At 36.1% G+C, this 24,429-nt stretch overlaps 1 protein-coding gene across 9 annotated transcripts in view; it reads right to left on the bottom strand.

The window, feature by feature from the left end:
• Window positions 1-24,429, bottom strand: part of Dop1a (DOP1 leucine zipper like protein A) — a 104,528-nt gene that overhangs the window by 58,418 nt on the left and 21,681 nt on the right. For 4 of the 9 annotated variants that reach the window (XM_048435776.3, XM_085689476.2, XM_085689477.2 and 1 more), the window contains 9 exons: window positions 22,975-23,028; window positions 20,969-21,111; window positions 17,234-17,309; window positions 15,430-15,546; window positions 14,539-14,729; window positions 12,568-12,749; window positions 7,956-8,126; window positions 5,317-5,506; window positions 3,635-3,733 (listed from right to left, as the gene is read on the bottom strand). In XM_048435776.3, coding sequence (XP_048291733.3) covers window positions 3,635-3,733; window positions 5,317-5,506; window positions 7,956-8,126; window positions 12,568-12,749; window positions 14,539-14,676 — 780 coding nt within the window. In that variant the 5' untranslated portion in view covers window positions 14,677-14,729; window positions 15,430-15,546; window positions 17,234-17,309; window positions 20,969-21,111; window positions 22,975-23,028. The remainder of the gene's footprint in view (window positions 1-3,634; window positions 3,734-5,316; window positions 5,507-7,955; window positions 8,127-12,567; window positions 12,750-14,538; window positions 14,730-15,429; window positions 15,547-17,233; window positions 17,310-20,968; window positions 21,112-22,974; window positions 23,029-24,429) is intronic. The other 5 variants (XM_085689469.2, XM_085689472.2, XM_085689475.2 and 2 more) reach the window with 5 other exon arrangements.

Genomic DNA, 24,429 nt, shown 5'->3' with positions numbered 1-24,429 from the left:
AAAACATGAGCTCAATCCTCAGAATCTACAATAAATACTAAGAGAATTGAATCCTGCAAATTGTCCTCTGACTTCCTCATCAGTGCTATGGACACACACACACACACACACACACACACACACACTCACACATACCCATAATAAATGAATGTAAATACTGCTTTTAAATATGCTGTGTCTTAAACCAGAAACACTTGCCTCCAGGCTCATGTTCTACTTTGGGGTCTTCAGGAGGTACAGATGAGCTGGTGGAAGTGGTGAGTGGGAGCCGGACTTTGAATGCACAGTTGCTGCAGCAAGTTCCTATTGCCATATTGCTCCATTGGCTGCCATCCCTTCCCTATTAAAATGACTGAAATCTCTATGGAAGAGTAAGCTAAAATAAACCTTTCTTCCCTTAAGATGTTTCACATCAGGTGACAGTGATGAAAAAAGGTTATACATATAAGTGGTAATAGCAACAAATGTGATTGTTTAGTTTAATATAGTGGTGGGTCTACATATTGAAAATCTGCTCAGCTGAGTACACCATCATTTTCTAAATAACCAAACTTGATGATGCAAAATCATACATGAGTATAAGTTTCAACAGAAGTTCCAGCTAGACTAGCAGACTGTTTAACAGAAGAGAATTCTAAAAGTTGATTTATATTTACATATTGCAATTAACTGTAAAACAGCAGATATAACTTTGGTATAGTATCAAAGAGTGTGTACTTATTAACAGAACATATTATTGATTCCTTGATTTTCAAACAATAGATCAATGTGGGAGTTGTTTTTATTTTATTCTTTTTTCCTTATACATCAACCAAAAAGTAGCAGCTATGAGCTTTCAGGCCAATTATAAAGAGATTGACAAAAAATATGAAACTTTATTTCTCACTAATTTATTTCTTACATTCCTTCTTTTTTTTCTATAACATACTTTTACAAATGTTATTCATGCTGGTAAGATAACTCAGTATTTTCAGAAAAATCAGTAGACTTTTAAAAATTATATAATAAATATGGATAGTACTAACTTATATCAAGAAACTGTTGAGATCTTCAATGCTTTTTAAGCAAGCAATAGCATCCTGCAACCAAAAGTTTGAGAACTCCTATGCTATCTCCTCACTAGCAGAATGTAGATTATAGGCACTGTCCCAAAATCTTGGAAGCACCAATGTTTCCCCATCTTATCTGAGGAAAAAACTCAAATAGGAAAGAACAGAAGACATGGTAAAAGCTATAAAACTTCAATTTCTGGAGGAATTTTCAGAAATATACTATATCATGGTAACCATAGTTAAAATGTGTTGTACTCAAAGTTAAAGTGTTCTCACTGCAGAAAATAAGCATGTGAAGTAATACATGCGTTAGCTCAATTCAGCCATTCTACAATGTTTTTCTCTCCTCCTCTCTATGCATATATTTGAAAACATCATGTAAAAACATAAAAAGTCATGTATTTTTTGATGTTACAGATTGAACTCAGGGCCTGAAAATTTTACCTCTGAGCTATTCCCCAGATAAGAATGACTTTTTTTTTCATTTTAGACACAAAGTCTATTGAATTTGTAATCCTGTCTTAGCTTCCTCAAAGCTGGAGCTACAGACATGTGCCACCATTACCAAATGTATGGCTAAGAAGCCATTTGTAAATATTGCGGACATCACTACATATTTTGCAATATGTAAAAGATCACTATAATCTCAGCTAACATTTAATAGTAGACACTCAGGTCAGCTTTACCTGAAGTATGTTAAAGAAGTCTACCAGTCCATCCAGAGCATAACAGCAATCATATTTTTGAGGTAGGTAATGAAGGCTCTGTTAAGTTACAATTAAAATCAATACTTGCTAAGAACTTATCACACACAAGATATGAAAAAAGGTCAAGTGGGGAACAAAGATGACTATACCAGCCTCGGAGCCTTATATAATGTAGCACAGTAAGGGAGGATTAGAACTGCAAGAGTAGCAGAGAGGTGAACCAGAGGACTGCGTAACATACCACTGTTTTCCTGAAACACAGCATAGGAGGTGTGGTAAAATTTTGGCTGGCAGGGATAGAGAGAAGGGAGAGTAGGAAAGTATGGGGAAGGTTTAGTTTTCATCGGTGAGCTAATGAAATTACAAATTAAGCTCTTATCGTTGAAGCCTAAGATTAATTCCTGGATGCTGTGGAGGAGCCTCTCGATGGAGGGATTATTAATATAGAATGTTTCAACAGGAAGAAAGGTCAAGATCAAAGGTCACTGATGCTCTTCCTATGTGTACAATATTTAGGTTGTTATCCACATTGCTTTGACTCATTGTTTTCTTTTATAAGACTTTAAAAACGTTCTCACACTATGGTTCATTCAGTCACCACTATGCTACAGCTTTGGCAAGCTTAGTTTACACTGAATTTTCCCAATAGGGGAAATGTGAAAATCCAAAGGGCAGAAAAAAGGCCCATGGTGAAGAGTGAGAGTCTCAAAATAGAAACTAGAAGTGGTTTATTATGTCAACCAGTGATAATGTACTTGATGAACTATAAAACTCTTCAATTATTATTTATTCAAATTAAATGAAGCAGTTAAAAAACTGAAAGCAAAGTAGTAAAGAAAATTTAGTTATATGAAAAACTGCTGAGCTCTCAACTAGCAGTCATTATGAGAAAAACAAAGTCCTTCCTGCTAATCCCATTTTAGAAATTTATTTTATTTATTTTTTTTGAGACAGGATCTCTGACTGTCCCGGAATTCATTATGTAAACCAGAGATGCACCTGCCTATGCCCCCTGAGTACTTGGATTAAAACCATGTGCTACTACAGCTGGTATAAATTTAATTTTCAAAGCAGAAAAATCTCTGTATCTTATTATTTATAGTATTTGGTTCCACCATTCTGAATGGATATATTCTGGTGTTTTAAGTCTCATTTTTAATTAAAGTTTATTATTTTAAAAGATTTATATAATTTCTTTCAAATTAAGGATATTGATTAAATTAAATCTCAGTAATGACACACTTCATTTGTGATTTGTCAAGTCAGTTGCTTGTATCTGTAGTGAAATCGGTATCAAATGCCACATATTTGGTTCTTTTTTCCCTTGGTTTTTTGAGACAAGGTTTCTCTGTAGCTTTGGGGCCTGTTCCTGGAGCTAGCTCTTGTAGACCAGGCTGATCTCGAACTCATAGAGATCTGCCTGCCTCTGTCTTCCAAGTGCTGAGATTAAAGGCGTGCGACACCACTGCCTGGCAAATATTTGGTTCTCAAACAATGGCTAACTCCTCTAATGTTCTGGCATGTAATGGTGGAGCCACCAAAGCAAAAATAAGGTAACATCAGTCAGATGTTAGCTGGGTTGAAGACCTCGATCTAAAGGCTGCTTATTTAGAGTTAGCAATGAGCACTCCCTGCTTTTTAAAGTTTAGAATTGTTTTGAAATGTATAAAATAATCTCCTTCATTTACTATATTCTTATCAAACATTTTAGTATTTTTCTTTAAAATGCAATTTATACTTCATCAAGAAGGAATTTGTTTTCTATATACTTATGAAGAAAATATTCTAATACGGTACCTTTAAAATGACTATACATCACAGATCTATGATTTTCAAAGAATGTCTTTGTTGAAAACATGAGCATTAAAGTTTTACCTGACTCATATGGAATGGAAAACAGAAGAGGATGAGGTCCAGTGTGCTTCTCTGTACAAGTACACTCGAGTCCTGCACTGAAGTACTTACTGCTTCTACCTGAAATAAGAAAGCCTTTAGCATGCTTGGAAATGTTTGCCACAGTAACTTTTTATTTACCTAAGAAAGAGAAAATATACCTGTGCCAATCAGAGAGCACCACACATACAAATGTTACCATCAGTATCAATAACTTCTACCCTATGCCCCATTACATGTCCACACAGCATGATTGTGCAAATGTTGCACAGCAGCTTTACTCATACTTGCTCTAAGTGGGATGCAAGTCAAATGTCCACTGACTGATGAAAGAGTAATCATACTGCAGTATTAATAATAAGAGAATATGGAGCAACATAAAGCAACAAACGACACACAGAAGCATGGACTAAACTCCACTGTGTTATAAATTGTGAAAAAACCATACCCACAGGTGTAAGCAGTATGTTTCAACTCATTAACAGTCTGGATGGAGTGGAACTAAAAACAGAAACTAAACAATGTTTTCAAGGATCTAAAAACAGGAAAGGAGTGGCACAAGGGGTCTTGTGTTGTTTGGTGTGATACAATTTTGTTAGTCTTCTTTATAGTAGTGGTTAGGAGATTGTATAGACTGTATGTATATATGAAAATTCATACATGTAAGATGGCCCAATTTTAGTGAATGAAAGCAATACTTGATGGAATCTAACTATGGTAGTTTGAATGTAATGAGCCCCCATAATCTCATAAGGAAAGGCACTATTAGGAGGTGTGACTTTGTTGGACTGGGTATGGCCTTGTTGGAGGAAGTGTGTCACTGTGGGGGCAGGCTTTGAGGTTTCCTATGCTCAGAATACTGACCAGTCAACTTCCTTTTATCTGTAAGATGTAGGACTCTGAGCTACTCCACCAACATCACATCTGCATCCATGCTGCCATGTTCCCTGTCATGGTGGTAACGGACTGAACCTCTGAAACTGTAAGTGAGCCCCCTCAAATGTTTTCCTTATAAAAGTTGCCGAGGTCATAGTATCTCTTTTTAGAAATAGAAACCTTAGCTAAGACACTAAACAAAGTTTGACATTAAATATCAGTCACATAATTATATGGAAAACAAGATTAATAAAAAACATTTAAGAAGTTTTGAAAATAAATTTCTCCCTCATTTTAAGACTACAGCATCGTATAAAGATTTTCTTCCATTAACAATCTCGGAAAGAACGTAAGAACACAGTCAGTGTGCTATTCTCTTTTTCACTGTTTGCTTTGGTTTACATCCTCTTCTTCAAACCTTATGCAGAATTCAGCTATATCATTTTGTTTACAATTCATCTTTCTTATAAAGAAAAGTGAGATTGAAGGTCCACTTTAGGCTATCATAATAAATGTAGCTATGGTAACAGTGTTCTATTAGTAAGCAAGACAGGAACAATAAAAATCATGAATTTACTTGAAAAAAGTTAACAGGCAAAAATAATAATGTCTTTTACATGAAATATTAATCTTTTAAAATATCAATAATTATTCAGTATTTTGGCTATTAGTTTTCTTTGATGAAAAATGGTAAGCTTCATGAAAATAGGAATGCTGCCCATGACATAACCCTCAGAATAGTCTGGAATGCCTGACTCTAGAAAAACACTTTTGATGTGACAACCTACCATGAGCTCGATGTCACTGCCAATTATATAGAGCTGATCTTCCATGGAAAGCTTCCTGTTCAGATGGGCCAGAACGTATGTGATTCCGGGTAAGCGCACAGCGGGACTGGTGAGCAGACTGCCCCATAGGGCACTGTAGAATGCCGACTGCTCTACTGCAGCAGCAACCTTTTCCAGCAGTGTGTTTGTTCTGGAGTATACAACAGAGGGTGAAAGAAGGAAACACTCAGTGTCAGATAAGAGAAATCATTATTCTCTTCCAAAATAAATGACAGCATCCATAGCATAGTCATGTGCTCCACTCTGGAAACAAATGAGCTAGTCTGGAAGAAGACCCTTCAAAAGTCAGAAAAGGGGGTGCAAGTCCTGATTCTATTGTGTATCAGTTGGATAAATGTAATCATTTCAATTCAGTCTCCATCTGTAAGATGCAGAGAATAGCACTGCAGCACCTGTCTACTTCAACAGGTTAAGTTACTGTAAGCAATAAAGTCACATATATAAAATTAGTTAACCAATCTTGGCATACCTATGCTGACTTCCTACAAGACCTAAAAAGACATTTTGAAATGCTTCATTCTTTTTGCAATCACAACATACAGTTCACAATAATATAAGTGAATTAGACCTATGAAAAAAAATAAGCTAAGGACATTAATGACTGACTTGTTTTAAACAAAATAATTCAATATATAGAAGTCTATTGTATTACAGAATAGTAGAGTCAGATGATTTCTAATAATGATTTAATAGTAACATTAATCTTTGTCTTCAGTTTATGGATTAAAATTATACATTTATAAATATTTTATAGTACTCATATAGAATACTTAGCAAAACATAAATCATAGGACACTACAACCAGAAAGAGGATTACCTAATTTCTTTAAAAAATTTTAATTACAACTAGTATAATTAAATGGCACTGATTATATACCTCCCTTAGAGGAATAATTTAAAACTTCCTTCTAAACTAAATGAACTACTTTTATATTATACTTCTAAAATTATAAGCAAATAGGTAAACTAATAATAGCAAATAACATGGGTCATAGAAACGGCTCAAGGGTAAAGGCACTTGCCATGGAAGCCTAAAGAACAGACTTCCATTCTGGAGCCCACATGAAGGTAGAAGAGAATCACCTGCACAGAGCTGTCCCCTAACTTCCATACACATCAGGCACACAAAGGCACATGATAATGATGACAGAAAATTCTTAAAAAGCAAATTAAGCTTTTAGGTTTTGAATATATACATATATATATATATATTCTTTTCAATTTAGCCTGTAAAGATAATCCAGTATTTTCAGGATTAGATTCTTTTGGTATTGTTGAAATCATTGAAATATGCTAGAGTAATTAGTCAGTATACTTGATTAAATTACTTAAGTTTCAATCATTACATCTACTCACAACTTAATTTTAGGATTTTCTATTTTTGCCACCTAAACTCAGTTTCTTTCTTTTTCTAGTAATGATATAAGGGCATCATGCACTGTCTGTAGCTACTAGCTCTTAGAAAACAATAGGCTTGCTGGGTGGTTGCAGCACACACCTTTAATCCCAGCACTCAGGAGGCAGAGAAAGGTAGATCTCCGTATTTGAGGCCAGCCAAGGATACATGGGGAAACCCTATCTCAAAAAACCAAAAACCAAACCAAAACCAACCAAACAAAAACAAAACAAAGAAAACAAGACAAAAGCAACACAACAAAACAAAAGAAGATAAGTTCCAAAATAGAATAGATCCATCTCTTAACACTAAGTATAGAGTGTCATGGCAACAGTCAATGAAAAGCAGCACACTGGCTCTAAGCTATTTTCTCCTATTAGCAGATCAAACAGAGTTGGAATAGGGCCTCATTTTGTTCTCTTCGTTATTTGTTACTCTATTTTTTGTATCATTATTTTAAATTATGGGTCATAATTTCTGAGGGAATAACACATATGTGCAAAGCACTGGACTGGTTTCATTACTACAGTAACACAGAGATGGTATTATGCTTCATTTACAGACGAGGAAATGAAACACAATTAAGAAATATTAAAAAGTGTTTCTAAGCTCCAAAGAGATACTTTACAGAAATTTTTACTGCTATTGAAATCTTATTTTATATGTCTGTTTTCTCTGCATGTACATCTGTGTACCGCATGCCTAACAAGCACCTGTGGAAACTAGAAAATGATGCCAAATCTGAAACTGGAGTTTCAGATGCATGTGAACCTCCAAGTGGGTGCTGGAATTGGAACATAGGTCCTCTGGAGGAGCAGCAAGTGCTCCTGAGCCATCTGAGCCATCTCTCTAGCTCCAATAATTTTTTTCTTAATTTTTATTTTTTTATGTGTGTATAAATGCTTTGTCTGGATTCCTGGTATGCAGGGAGGCCAGAAGAGCTCATCAGATTCCATGGAACTGGAGTTATAGTTTCCTGCTAGGAATATAACCTAGATGTTCTCCAAGAGAAGCCAGTTCTTTCAACTGTTGAGCCATATTTCCAGGCTGATGTTACTGAAATCTTAATGTGTTATGTTGATGCATCTATAAAAATTAATTTTGTGATGCTAAAACACAATTAAGGATGGTTGTTGACTAATCCATAATCTGTAGAACCAAGGTGGACTAAATACCATGTTACCTCTCATAATACTCTGATCCTTCTTCTAAGCCAGGAAGAATACCAGTCAGCAATCCCTGGAGACCAGGTTTCAGAGTTTTTCCCAAAGGCAGGTAATATGTCTCATACAAACTGAGCAGTGCTGGTTTCACAGACATAGCAGCATTGGCAAGTAGAGGAAACAACCCAGAACTGTCAAAAAATAAAAGATGTAAAAAAGCACCAACATTAATCCATATACAATTACATCATATCTTTTATTTTTGATGAAACAAAATGATAGAATAGTATCTATTAACGACTTCTACATTGATTGAACTAAACCAATTCTCTAATGAGTTTTATACTCATAAGCCCTGCAGCTTCCTATCTGTTGCAGTCTTTATATTTTACACTTCTAAACAAGAATTCTCATTTTTTCAAAACCCTGTCCTTTCTCCTCTGCAACTAGTGTTTTAAAATGTGGCATCTCTGTTATTGGCTGGCTAAAAGTCTAGGGGTGATGTTTGCCCCACTATAAAAATGTCTCCTTCAAGATCCATGCTGGTAGTGCACAGTTTTAATACTAGCACTCAGGAGGTAGAAGCAGGTAGATCTCTTGTAGTTCAAGACTAGCCTGATCTAAATAGTGAGTTCTGTGACAGCCAAATCCTGTAGAGAGACCTTGACTAAAACAAAACAAAATAAATCAAACCTCCTCCAACTATTAATACTGGCCAAGTTCTCTCTTCAGGTTTCTCATCTAGATAATGCCTGAGTAAATTCTTCCTATATCATCTGTGTAATTACCTCGGAGAGATCGCCATATTTTCATCACCTTGTCTCAACAGGAAGAATTGAAGCCTGAAGCCACTACTTGCAGTAAAAACCTCTCATAGATTTCCTGTTGCCAACAGTTTTGAACGGCTTTTAAGTTGTGGTTAACCGCATATGTTGTACAACCCATGTGCACTCACCTATTTTGTTCTTGCACTTCCAACTTAGCCATTCTGAAGCGTTTTCTGCTGGTTTCTTTGAGACCCTTCCATGCCCTCTGTAGGGTCCAGGCCTTTGCCCATCACAAAGACACAATCCCTACTCTCTTACTTATATCCTTATAAGCATTGGAAGATCCTTAAAGATACAGCTCTTAGTTTATGTCAGTTTCTCAATGAAACTTATCTGCTAACTAGAGTAGGATAGTAAACCTATTTGATTTTTATAAGTTATTGGAGTATTTATTATTATTAGATCTGAACTATTTGTATCAGGAACAAGAGGTCAAAACTGCCAGTATTTCTGTATTTAAACCCCTTGCATCATGCTCATTCAAGGAATGCTTTGAAGATAAATGAAGATTTTCAATCACTCCTAGTTAATAGGGAAGTAGAAGTCACGTTCGACTGGCCAGTTTTCTGCCTGAAATTTTAGGAATCATGTGACCTGAAGATACAGTCATACTCTGTCTTTGTGCAACTGCCTTCTATGTATGTGCCTGGGGTTGTAACCCACCTTTGATATGTGCTAGCATCAGTGACAACTCTATCTCCTCAATTTCTGTCTCTGCTGACATCTTTGCTTCAAACCCAGTGTACTCAAATATTCCTTCATGACGCTAACAGATTGCAATAAACAAACCTCCAAATTCAAATTTAACCAGCTCTTAATTTGAAGTCATCATTCTGCATCAATGTTTAAGACTATGAAGTGAACATATTTGATTACAGTGTTATATCCAAATATATGTGTTTGTTCATCCATCCATCCATCCATCCATCCATCCATCCATCCAATCTTATCTATCTATCCATCCCCCTACAGACACATAATCTTCATTATATTTTACCCCCTCTCCAAACTCTTCAACTGTGATTCGACCCTTCTACATGTGATATGATATACATTTTGTGATATATAAACTATGGCTATCACTCATAGTTTCTAGTTCTCACTTTCATAGTCCTTATTACTTACTAAGTACCTAGAGCAAAAGAGTACTTTAAATAATAGAAAAGAAAAGAAACAAAAGCATTTGGCCTTCCATCCATGTTCTAAAGCAATGAAGATGAAGGGCGGTCTTTTGCTTGTTATGGTATTTTAGGATTCAGAAATCAGCTTTTTTTTTTTTTATCCCAAAGCCAGATCATAAAAACTGAACTTTCTCTTTTCAAAGGTAGATTGTAGAAATTAATCTTTCCTTGCCATTTTGACTTGGATGTACAGAAATTCATTCATCTACCTTTATTGGCAGTAGAAGGCTTCGATTTCAAAAAGGATCCTCCCCAAACCTCTTAGGAGGTAATGTTACACAGAGGCGCTAAAAAGAAGGTGGACAGGCAGACTGTGTTGGCTTCCCTGTTCAGTGTGTCAGCAGTGAGCACCAGAGCACACATTTTGCTATATGGTTGCTCATGCTTTAATCTTGCCTATGTATGTTTTTAAGGGCCTTGACATTTTATTTTGTAAAATGAATAGATGTCTGTAATACATGGATCATACTATATTAAGAATTTTATTATTTTAGTTTTTTTATTAAAAAATTTCCTCCTCCTCCCTACCTCCCATTTCCCTCCCCTTTCCCTTACTCCCCTCCCTCTCCAGTCCAAAGAGCAGTCAGGGTTCCCTGCCCTGTGGGAAGTCCAAGGTCCTCCCCCCTCCATCCAGGTCCAGGAAGGCCTATGTATTTAAGTATGCATAAAAACCTCAAAGGATAGAGGCTTCAGAGTTTCTGACCTCTGGATATATGGACACATGCAGGAAGGGAACCAGAAACTCATTCACTTTCTGGGAGGCAGTGTATGTACCTCAGTTCTTGATAAGGAAGTGAAACTCCTGTGCTCAGGACTTTCATTTTGTTGCATATCTGTGTCCTTTAAAATATCTTTCTTGATAGTCAATAATTATGTTTCTCTGAATTCTATTTCTAGCAAATTAACTGAACTTAAAGAGGTCACAAGTCTGGAAGTCTGGACTTGTTCTTGGTGTTAGAATTGGAAGCAGTCTCACTGGGTCCTCAGCCTGTGAGATCTGATGGAATCCCTAGGAAGAGGATGTCCAGCTGAAGTCCCCTGAAGAGCTTGTTTGCTTGCCAAATAAGAAGAATCATCACACAACTAAGGATCGATCATACAGAAGATCTATGTTGTACATTAGATAATCTTAGTTTGGAATTTCTTTTCAAGCCAGTACATGAAATCATTTCAAGCCATATGTGACATCATTTGTTTAATGTATTTTAAAAAGATCATTCTAATACTGTGTGAAGAAGAGAATATAAAAAGCTAAGGACAGAGGCTGTGCCAGTATTAGGCCAATGACAAAGCCCAGAGTAAAGATGATGCTCACTTGAACTGGCAGCTGCCAGTCAGGTAGACAGACGCTTTGGAAACACATCAGAGTACTATGCACATGGCTGTAAGTACTTTCTGTATATTGACTCTTATTTCTACTAATAACCCTATGAGACCAGCCGTATCATTTCCATTTTTGTCACAAGATGAGTCATAAAGAGGTTAAAAACAAAAGTGATCCAAGAACACAGAATTACTCTGACACCCTCACTCCTAACCATTCCAAGACAGAACTTTCAGGGAGACTGCTCAGGAAGTAGGAGAATATGGACACTATTAACAAAAGTATAACTCACTTTTTAGGCTTGTGCAAAGGGACTGATGGTGACACTTTGTACATATTTTTAGTACAATGCAGAAAGGGCAAGTTAAGGAAGCATAGATTTATTTTTAAACAGGTAATATTTTAATGGCTTTTAAAGATACACACATATGTGATGACCAAGTCTAGAGTTTAAGGCCAAGGCCAGCACTTGGGACATCAATTTGGAGTCAGTACATAAGAAACAAACCATGGTTATCAGGCATGGGAGGAAGTAGGGAGACGCAGGTCTAAGGACACAAGTAACCGATGAGCATCAAGAAAGGTCCAGAAGACTGTGTGAGGAGAGATAAATGAATCTACTTCATTAGAGTACATATCTCATGTCATCACGTTACACACTTTAAATACATATGGTAAGATAAAGAAGATAAATATAGGTGTGGATATGCTTGCTTAACCAGAAAATATAAAGTGAGTACATAAGAAGGCCTGTCTGAACTAAGCCCTAAGAAATGGCAGATATTGAGCTAGGGTAGAAGAGGAAAGGGGGGGGTAAAATGATAATGAAAAAGATAAAAGAAAAATGCCCTTTCGTAGAAGCCAAAGGAAAGACGGTCAAAGGATGGCTAATAATATCAAAGTTATGGGAAACCAAGGTATTTTATTTTCCTCAGGCTAGCTTCCAACCTTATTAGTGTCAACAATTTTGAATAATTTTTATGAATAATATCTAAAAATAAAAAACAAATTGAAAAATGTTTTACTTTTTCTAAGTCACTTAATTCAAATATGTAACATTTATGTAAGAAACAATTTTTCAAAATTTTATTGTAGAAAGGTTAAATGGTTAGCTATGCATACATACATATGTCTGGAACAAACTTTATTATGCAAACTTGGCTGGTCTGGAGCCTGCTATGTAGACTTATAGAGATCTGCCTGGCTCTGCCTCCCAAGTGCTGAGACCAAAAGCAAGTACCACTATACCTGGCTAGAAATATATTTTTATATTGTACATAATTAAGAAAATTACTCTTACCTATATAAAAAAAGATCTTTGGCAAGTCGCTTAGGTCCGATGATTTTGAAGATGATTTCGTATGTTTCAAGTGCCTTCCGATGAACTCCACCTGGTAATGCTGGGTGCAGACATTGAGCTAGGCGTTTGCCTATGGTCAGTTTTTTGGGTACTACCTGGTACTTGGCATTATTTTGTAAAACCTTGAAGAAAATAATTTCAGAGCAACTGAGAAAAATGTCTCATTTTATTTTTATTTTCTTATATATTTCAAGGACAATTTTTGAAAGTTATATCAGTATACATTTGAAATGAAAATAAAAAATTTTTAAAAATTACATTGTTAAAAACACACCAATTACAAGCTAACATTTCTGTTAAGGTCTTTTGCTTGTTTAAATTTTTTTTTTTTTTTGAGGGTTTCTTTGTGTAGCCCTGGCTGTTCTGGAACTAGCTCTGTAGACCAGGCCAACCTTGAACTCAGATATATGGCTGCCTCTGCCTCCCAAGTGCTAGGGTTAAAGGTGTGTGCCACCACCTCCTGGTTGTTAAGGTACTTTTAATGAAATAACACTTTGTATAAAATGTACAGAATAAAGGCACAGATTTTTGCAGCTATTTTCTATGAGACAGAAAATCATGTTGTCTGACCTTTCCCCACCAAGGTGGGTGGAATATATATAGAGAGAAACTGTCAAAGGCAATACAGTAGAGAAGTCAGCACTAGAGTCGCCAGTCATTAACTTTATAACAAAATATTTTTTTGACTATATAAACAAATCTCTTTCTCTCTCTTTCTCCCCCCCCCCGTGTGTGTGTGTGTGTGTGCGCGCACATACATGTATGCCTATAAAAATCCTTGGGTTGTTCTACTACGTTTTATTATCTTAGTTTTATCTATAATATTAGTATCTTACTTTTTGTTATTTAGATACAGTGAAGTGTTTTCACAAATATTGATTAATGTATAAGAAGCTAATTATGTCCTTAGTCTAATTCATATTCATAATTCCCAAGCAGCCTTCAAAGTGGGACTCTTAGCAATTTTTCAGAAAGACAACCTAACTTCCTGTAAGCAAAGTCATACTATGGAGTGATTTTTGTGGATGTTATAATGTGCAACACAGAAGTGTATATGTCCCCATTTTAATATAAATTCTTAGCACAATGAAAATGAAAGCTTTTTTTCCCCTTGTACTATCAGGGTAATGATCTGTAGAGTGAAATACCTTGCCATCTATTGCCCTAGCTATGCATATTAAGATTTTTTCCTAATAACCACACATGGAGCTGTTTGATGTTCAAACGGTTATTTTAAAAGGATTCATTTCCTTCTTGCTTTTTTTCAGTATTTAGAAGCATCCCCAATTACTAAGAACAATAATCATACCAAAACTATGTGTGTGAAGTAAGAAAAGTTTGACTGAAATTATTGGGTCAAAACAGAAAGTTGAGTGTTGATCAGTGGCCCTTCTACAGTAACTTGCCAGAGTTATAGAAGGTGGCTCATTTCAAGTTAAGTTCTAAGGCCTAGGGATTATATTAAAAACTGCCTTTGTAAAAAGTACTGACTTGTAACTAGGCTTGCCTAGGGATAAAGTGTTTCTTGTTGATGCACTTATACCATTTGGAAAGGATATTGCAGTCATTACTTTCTATTTACAAACTCCAGAGCTTTACCTGATGCTCAATTACAGAAACTTGTCCTCACAGTAACATACATGTTTCCCAGTCTTGAGCTTTTACGGGTACCAATAGTGATCATAATTGCATCTTTTAAGTGCTATTGATTTTTTTAATGAGAACTGCTAAAGTGTTAGTAGCATGCCTGACTACACAGTAAGAAGTCATGAAGTCAAATGCCATATATAAAATGAGGTTCAGTTACACTTTATATTCGTTACTTTAAGATTTAGATAAAACTTGTGTAAACAGGTATAACTAAATTTCTGATTTTTTACTCCTTTTACTAAATGAGTAAAACAAGCATACCTTGTTGAGTTTTCCAAGTGCTGATATCAAATCTGCCCATTCACTGGAGTACTCAAAATTCTTTAGTGCTTTGTCAATTGCAGCTACATAGTTTCTGTATTTGGAGTCACTCAATAACTCCAACTCTTCTGTGTTCATCCTCCCACCGTGTCCCACTAGAGACCAGTTCCAAAATCATGCAAAATCATTCCCTATAAGAGATTCCAAGGGAACCAAGGTTACAAAGTATGGCAGTGTGTTCATAGAGTCTCATTACAAAGAAATGACTAATTTTACAGTTTCTTTAATAGAAGCACTCAAAATTCTAGTCAGCTAGTATGCAAGGTAATATTAATATTCAAAATAGAAAACTGGCATTATTTCAGAATATAAAAAAGAAAATTTCTGATTATTTCATGTTATTTCTGCCACATTTGTTGATGAAACATTTCTGGTACATATCCTCTTCTATTTTGATAGGAAAATCTAGTAGAAATGGTCACATGGGGCACATCAAAGATATAAGAAAGGAAAAATAAAGAAAAACCATAGAAAAAGAGTGTCTATTTTGAAGATCTACTCTATGAACTAATAATGGGCATCAAGTATGAAGGACAATCAGCTATTTGGAATCAAACTGACTTTGGATACAAAGGATAAGAATTTATGGTAGTTTAAATACAGTCACAATTTCCTTGATATTCCCTTTTATGAGCAAGTATGCACAGTCCTCCAGTCCTTCAGTTTAGGCTCAAATTTAGTGAAAACAAGAAGGCAGAAGAGATACTGGCAGTAGTCAATATGTCACAAGAACACTTCAGCTTCTAAAGACGCTTAGATAATTTAGATATGAGACAAGCCAGTTGCCATATCATGAAGACACTTCAAGCATCTCTCTGGAGCTGAACTTACAATGAAGAACTGAGGCTTTGAGTCACAGTCATGAGAATGAGTTGTTTTAAATAGATCCTCCGTCATCTGCTAAGTCTGGATTTCAGTGCATACCCAACTTGACACTTTGATGTCACCCTATAAGAGATTTCCAAACCAGTAATACACGCAGCTAAGACTCACAAATTCATGTAGACATCAGCAAAGAATATTTTCTCCCATTGGTCAGTGAGGAGGGCTATTTTTTATATCACTTTAATTAATCGAATAACAAGGGACAGAGATAACTGATTACCTGGGCAATCACCCAAAGTCTCATTTGTAATGTTGAAGCAACCAATTTTGGCTAAGGCCTAACATAACTGACATACCATTTTTAAAGGCAAGAAACTTTTTAAAACTATCTTACCCTGTCTTGGCAGGATATGACAGTTTTGTTTTATCCATTTATGGATACTCTGTATCTGTCAGTGGTTGAGGTATGGGCATTTTTTTCGCCCAAAGGCCAGTTCTGCCAAGAAGAAAGGCTCCAGGTGGAGTGTCTTTGGTGCTCAACATTCTCTCGGGAATATATCGGCGTTGTCAGGAGCAATTGTGTTTCACTACCACGGAACTCTAAGTTAGATTAGAGGCCATTTTTTTTTACAGCTCTTTGAACAGGTTGAAGATTATCTAACTATATTGAATATAATTTCTATGTATTTAAAGAACCTGATTAGTCTAATTATAAATATGACAAACATAGATGACTATTGATCTATACTTCTCAATACCTATCTAATTTAAAGACTGAGACAACAGCTATGCAATAAATGAGGACAATAACCTTCAAATGTAAACACTGTATAAGTATCTTGATCAGAAGTAGTAATGTACACTGCAATATGGTAGATGTGTAGCAATACATAAACAATGTTTTAAACAGAAGCATATATGTATACAATATTTAATATAATTTAACTTTGCATCAATATACAAGAATCTATACCAATATAATTGTCTAAAAACAATAACTGACAAATACCAATCTATTATCCCATCATACAATTATCCCTCTTTTTTTCAAAAAGATTTATTTATTTATTATGTATACAGTGTTTTGCCTGCATGTATGATTGCAGGCCAAAAGAGGGTATCAGATCTCATTACAGATGGTTGTGAGCCACCATGTGGTTGCCAGGAATTGAACTCAGGACCTTTGGAAGAGCAGCCAATGCTCTTAACCGCTGAGCCATCTCTCCACATTTTGGAAGTTTCTCGACTGCACTTCCTGTTTACTGGAGTAATATTGTTTCCCTTCTCAGATCTTTGATGGAGTTGAAAATTAAATAATTGTAGTCACCTTCCTCATTATTTAGACAAGCTTATTTTCAATGCAATATTTAGACTCCTTAAAATAAAATGTTTAGTAAAACTTGTTATGTGTTCCTTGCTTAATATTGTTTATTGTTTGCAATTTTATATTTGATATCTGTTCCTATTGTATATAGTTGTATTGGGTTTGGATGGATCTTGTTTAGACAAAAGGGGGAGATGATGGGAAAACTCTGCCAACCAATCACATCTAATTAATGCATGGCAACCTGGACACCAGAAAGAAAAACTAGGAGGACCCAGGTATGCTCTCTCTCTCTGCGTGGTGCCCGCCAGACAGATAGGAAGTTGGACCTCCCACTTTTGTAGCGTGAGTTTTCCCCCTTTAACCATTAAAAAGTAATTGTTATTCTTGAGCTGGCCTGGTTATTTATCGTACTGACCTGATTTGCTACAAACAAGAATTTAATTGAGATGAGTATGGGTTCTTGTCCACTTTTTACATTTTTACCTTAACTTCTGTTGGTATCTTTCCCTACCAGCTTGATTCCTGGCCTTTAGGAAGTTCTAAGAATCGGCTCCAGGAGCTGCCAAAACAATTTGATGGAGTAAGAATAATCTCTCAAACTTTTAAATATAACATATAAACATTTATAAACTGATTTTTGTAGCAGGTTCTTTTGGACTGCCAGACTCCAAATCATGACACAGAGACTTATTGTTAACTATGAAAGTTTGCATTAGCTTAGGCTTGTCCCAACTAGCTCTTACAATTTAAATTAACACATTTATTTTAATCTTCATTCTGCCTCATGGCTTGTTACCTCATCTTTCTGTACTATTTACTCTGCTTTTTCCACATCTGGCTGGTGACCCCACCCTTCTACTTCTCCAAGATCTCTCTGTCCCCAGAAGTCCCACCTAACCTCTTTGTTATTCCTTTTGATCTCTGGTCCCTTTAAGGGGCAAGCCATGCCCACTCCCAGGGACTTCTGACTTATTGCCATCTTAACTCTCTTTCTGTTCCCTCTCTTGGCGTGTGCACACGTGGTTTTGTCTTTCTCTCTCCCTTTATCTGTTCCTGTCTTTCTTTCTTTTTAAAGTAATAAATGTCCAGCTTTATGTTCAGTCTTATGCCTATTTACTATGTCCTGTAAGCCTCGCTTGGGTAACTCTCCCGGCCGCATAGCAGCACCAGCCTGTCCAGGATGAGCCACCGCTCTGCCGCTCACCACATGGAATCTGCACCGCTCTAGCAGTCTCTGCCTGGACTAGCGGCTGCGGTCACGCCAGCATTATATTTTTTAAGGAATAAAACTCTTTATGCCTAGTTCTTAGTCATTCAGCTTTTTATTAAACCAATCACAGTGACACATCTTCAGACAGTGTAAAGGAATATTCTTCAACAAAATTTGACTACTTTCTCAAACTTGTACAAAAATTAATTTAGGAAGATCATAGATGATATGATATCTATCTATGATATGTCGAATTATAAGAAAACATAGAAGTAAATTTTCATGATCTAGAGGTAAGCAATCTTCCAAGAAATAATATGAAAAAAGGAAAACTCCCACTCTACCAATACTTAAAATTTTATGCTGCAAGAGATTCAAGAAAGTGCTAAGAGAATAGGGAGAGTGGGAGAATGTGTATTTTCAATCTCTCTGATCATTACTCAGACTGGTACATAAAAAACTCACCCTCACTAAAAGAATACAATGTCTTAAAATGGACAAAATATGTGAACAGATCTATACAATAGAAAACTGTAATAATGAGACTCACACCCAATGTGCTTTACTAGTTAAAAGGAGAAGAAGTGAAATGTTCTGCAAACTGTTTTATGTTCAAGCTATGGCTTCTATACCTCTCTATACTGATGGACCCTGGGCCTCCCATGTAACATTCTAACAATGAGATGCATCCTGAGCCCTTTTTAAATTTTATCCTGAGACAGGGCCCTGCTACGTTGCCCAAACGGGTCTCAAACAGCTGAGATTACAGGCATGTTTCATCTACCATTAAAAAAAAAAAAACTTAACTGTAAGCATACGCAAACCAATATGCTTTAGATAAAAAAGAAAGCAATTCACATGAAAACAAAGCCATAACTTTGGATGATAAAACCTCTAAAATTTGAAGACTATTCATGGAATGAACACAACCAAAATATTTCAAGTTTTATTTCTGAGTAAAAAGGATGGTAAAGTATAAGCTTTTCTAAAGATATATGTACATAATATAATACATTTTTATTATATTAAATTTTAACTTATTATAATAAATTTTAATAAGTAAATCTAACAGTGTGTTTTATTAGCAGTAAATAGAGTAAATAAAAACACATGCAAAAATTTTGCTGATAGGGACACAATTTCTTTCCTTGGCAAAATTTCCAACTTAAGTTAGAATATATTCATTTTGAAGATACACAATCAATATTCAGTGTATTATATGGTTAACCTGAGAATCAATTTAGTAGCAACTCCTATTTATGAAAATAGGGGTAATTTATCAATAAGCAGAGGGATAATATTTTTTTATTTATTTGATTTTTTTTAAATACCAATCCAAGTTCCTACTTACTCCCCTCTTCCCATTCCCTCCACACCCACACTCCCATCTAACCCTCAGAGAGTGTAAGGCACATTGCCTTTTGGAAGGTCCAAGGCCCTCTGTACTATATCTAGGCTGAGCAAAGTATACATCCAAAAAGAATAGGATCCCAAAAGTCAGTACACGCAGTAGAGATAAATCCTGGTGCCACTGCCAGTGGCCCTGCAGTCTGCTCCAGCTATGCAACTGTCAGCCACATTCAGAGGAACTACTTTGGTCCTATGCTTGTTCCTTCCCAGTCCAGCTAGAGTTGGAGAGCTCCCATTAGCTCAGGTAGACTGTTTCAGTGGGTGTACCCATCATGGTCTTGGCCTCATTGCTCATATTCTCATTCTTTTCACTCTTCAAATAGACTATGGGAGCTCAGTCCAGTGCTCTGATGTGGGTCTCTGCCTCTGCCTCCATCAGTTGCTGGATGAAGACTCTATGGTGATATTTAAGATAATCATCAGTCTGACTACAGAGCAAATCAAAATCAGGCACCCTCTCTTCTATTGCCCAGGGTCCTAGGTGGGGTCATCCTTTTGGATTCCTGGGAATTTCTCTAGAGCCAGGTTTCCTCTAACCCTATAATGGCTCTTTCAATCACAATATTGTTTCCCTTGCTCTCATCTCTGTCTTTCTTCCATCTCGACCATCCCATTCCCTCAAGTTCTCCTCTACCCTCCCACTCTCCCCTCCTCTACTCCTCCCCTCTCCCTCCTCCCCCATGATCCCAACCCTGCCAGTCAATCCCGTCCGTTTCCAATTTCCAATAATGACAGCTTATGTTGGAGAGGATGTGGAGTAAGGGAACACAGATCCATTGCTGGTGGGAATGTAAACTTGTACAACTACTTTGGAAGTCAGTATGGCAGTTTCTCAGAAAATTGAGAATCAACTTACCTCAGGATCCAGCAAAACCACTCTTGGGCATATACCCAAAAGATGCTCAATCATACTACAAAAGCATTTGTTCAACTATGTTTATAGCAGCACTATTTGTAATAGCCAGAACCTGGAAACAACCTAGATGCCCCTCGACCGAAGAATGGATAAAGAAAATATGGCACATTTACACACTAGAGTACTACTCAGCAGTTAAAAAAAAAAAAAAACCAATGACATCTTGAATTTTGAAAGCAAATGGATGAATTTAGAAAACACTATCCCGAATGAGGTAACCCAGACTCAAAAAGATGAACATGGTATGTACTCCCTCATAAGTGAATACTAGCTATAAACAAAGGACATTGGGCCTACAATTCATGATCCTAGAGAAGCTAAGGAATGAGGTGGACCCAAAGAAAAGTATATATAAACCCACCTGGAAATTGGAAATGGGATAATATAATTTTTAAACAATACTGCTATTGATGTCTTCTTCAGACAAATTTTAATGTGTTATTTAAAAAGCTAATAATTAATAACCAGCTAAAGTTGTGGTGCTTATAATTGAATACATTTACCTTACGGTAAGGTTGAGTCAGGTAAAAATAATTCTAGGGGCTGAGGAGATAACTCAGTTAGTAAAGTGCTTGCCTTGCAAGAATGAGATTCCCAGAACCTACACCAAAAAGCCAGGCAATGGGCTGGAGAGACGGCTCAGTGAATAAAGTACTGTGCAATTAAAAAACAAGTTTGGAACCTCAGGACTTAGCGTAAAAACCGGTCATGGAGGAGTGTGCCAATGACTCCACTGCTGGGTAAGGATGGTCATAGGAAGATCCTGTGGGTTCCTTGGCCAGCTATTCTAGCTGAAACTTCAAGCTCTGGATCCAATAAGACACCCTGTCTCAAAAAATAAAAGGAAAAACAATTGAGCAAGACACTTCCATCTAGCTGCCAACCTAACCTCCACATACCCATACACCATCCACACATTAACACATAACTTTAAAATTTTTTAATTTAAAAAGCCTGGTATGGTGGTATGTGTTTGCAATTCCAGCACTGAGAAAGTGGAGACAGAAGAATCTTCAGGGCTCATTGACCGGCCAGTCTTGACTACTTGGCAGGTTCTAGGCCACTGAGAGTCTCTATCTCAACAACAACAACAAAAAAATGAATAATACAATTTTGAAAAAGAACAGTGCTGAGGAATAATACCTTATCTGAAATAAAACCAAAGCCACTAGGAATCATTTTAGTTCTGTGCTCTGACTACCTTTAAAAAATTTAAATTTGGATCTATTTATTTACTTATTTGGGTATGTGTGAAGTTTTCATATTAAAATATGTAAATATTTTATAGTTTTGACATTTAAAAAATGTCCACAAAATATTCTGTTTTCATAAAAATTTGCTTTCAGGGTTCTCATAAGATTGATTTTAATATGAGTGAAAAATGTCTACAATGAACCATATGATATGAACTTATAAATCATATTTAATTTATTCTAACATTTTCTCAAATTCAACCACAAACATACACAAAATAACATGCTTTTGATAAAAATATGGCACACTAAAACAGAGCCATGACTTTGAATAATTAATAATACACTTATAAACTGATATTCATTCATGGAATAAAGGTCGGAAGGAATGAAAGGCTGGCAGTTAAGAGCACTTGCTGCCCTTGCAGAGGACCTGAGTACAGTTGCTAACACCCTTATCAGGCTGCTCACAGCTGGTAACTCCAGGAGCTCTGACTCAATCTGACCTACACTAGTACCCACAGGTATGTGCACACACACATAAATAAAAAATGAATCGTAAAGAAAATGAAGATGTATTTTTATTTGGTGGAGGTTGAGGGAATACGTGTGTGTGTGTGTATGTAGAGGCCAGAGAACAACCTTGGGACCTGAAACTGTGTAGGCCAGGATGCTTTCTCACTCAGAGCAACTCTACTGCCTTAGCCTCCTGCATATTGGAATTGTAGAAATGAATGAGCCACTAGGTCCAGTTTCCTCAGTTAGCAAACCACAAAATTAATCACACAAACAGGTATGCCACTTCTCAACTTTTTAACCTAACATATAATACAAATTCTAGTTCTCAGTAATTTTTCTCCTATTTTATGGTAGGATAGCTTAGGTCAATATTTTTCATGCTCTCTGTAGTTAAGGATGAGTTCCCAAACTTATTACGTACAGAAACAATCATGTGGTTAGCTGTTGTAACACAGTTGCCATAAAGGTTCTGAAGTATTTATTTCTATTTTTATATTTACTTAAATATATTGTATTAAAAAAAGTATGTTCCCACATGTCACAACACCACTGGTTTAAACCATAAACAAACGGAACACTTTCCGTATCATGCCAAGAAAACCTAGGACATGCCTCTTCCCAAGAAAGGTTGAGGCACAAAGAAACCAAACTAAAGCAAACCAAATCAAACAAAATACTTCACTGCACCAAATATTTAAAACAAGAGTCAGGTGTGGTAGACAAACTTTTAATTCTAGTAAATGGATCTTTGAGTTAAGGCCACCCAGGTCTACATAGTGAGTTCTAGGCAAGCCATGGCTACCCAATGAGCGAGACCCTGTCAAATAAAGAACCAACCAACAAAACATCCCAAAAAAAAAACTTAATAAAAGGACATTTTATAGAAATCCAGAGCATAAAAGGGGATAAAATAGAACCTTGGAACATGAGATTAGTCAAGCTATCCTGAGTACAAAATTTAGATAAGTTTCCTTACCAGATGAATGACTTGAATCAAGCACCTAGTTTTCTCAAGTCTGAGTTTCCTCATCTATAAAAAGAGATAAGACCTAGTTCAAAGCTTGTCAAAACTAAATAAATAATATATTTAAGCTAACAGAATGCTTGTGACAGAAAATGCTAAGCGCAATCTAGTTATTGCTTCTACCACTCACTATTAAATCAACACAATACTAAGAAATAGGCTAATAAGGGGTGAATATATTGTAAGTAAGCACTGGTTGTGACTCTGAATTGTTGGCAACAAAGTATAAAACTCACTATCCTATCATGAATAGTTTTATGAACACAAATTAAAATGTAGTTTTTTTAAAATATGCTTGTTTATGACTTTATTAGCTTGAATATATAGTCAAGTCGTATGAGTTTCATATCAACAGATTCAAGCAATGACCAAATGGAAACATTCAGGAAAAGAAAATGCAATTGTATTTCTTTCTTTCATTCCTTCCTTTATTTTTTTTTTATTTTTGAGAGGGGTGGAGGTCCTGGGATCTGAACACAGAGTCTCTTTCATGCTAATATGCACTCTACCACCAAGCTACACCATCACTCCTCTATGGACTGTTTTCATTTCAATATTAACTTTCCCAACATCCACTAATTTCAACATCCACTAATTTCAACATCCACTAATTGATATAGTACAAGGACAATTCTAACAGTATTTATATTAATGACTTTAAGTACCTTGAAATGATTAAGAAGTGTACAGGAGGATGTATTTAGGCTATCTGTAAATATAACACAATCATACACAAGGAACTTGTCATTGAAGTTTAGAATGAGTAGAACTGAGGCTCTGGGAACTGCTCCCTTGGAGAGAATGAACAATGACTGCACTTAACACATCTACTTGATGATTTGAGTGACGGGAGCATCCATACTTAGAAATCAGTATCACAATCAAGATCCTCACCACAACTAAGATACAGAACATTTTCATCCATCTTAAACTGACCACTTCTATCTCTTCCACAAATAAGTTTTAAAAATCCTAATCTTCCCATGAAACAATTACTTCATATAACTTGGTATTATGTTCCCATCACAGTTCATGTTGAAATTCAATTCCTAATGGGAGATATTAAGAGGTGTAATCATTAGGTCACTGGGGCCATGTCTTCATCCATGGATTAACTAATCCAAAATTAATGAGTAAAACTATCCATAGGTTTCCTGGTTTATTCCAAGACTAGGTCTGTTACAAGAACCACTTTGGCTGGTTTACATGAGCTCTTCAACCCATGTGAGGTGCAGCCTCCGGACTCTGCCATGAGTTCCTACCACCATGAAAGACCTCACCAGATGTGATGTCTTAACCCTGGGCCTCCAGTCCACCAGAAACATGCACTGAACAAATCTTTCCTCCATAAATTACTCAGTATACAGTATTCTGTTATAGCATCAGGTATGAGGCACTTGAAATAAA

The sequence above is a fragment of the Myodes glareolus genome, chromosome 4 (genome assembly GCF_982192425.1).
Source record: "Myodes glareolus chromosome 4, mMyoGla1.1, whole genome shotgun sequence".
NCBI lineage: Eukaryota > Metazoa > Chordata > Mammalia > Rodentia > Cricetidae > Myodes > Myodes glareolus.
Note: the sequence above shows the minus strand (reverse complement) of the source record. Positions and strands in the feature narration are given on the sequence as shown.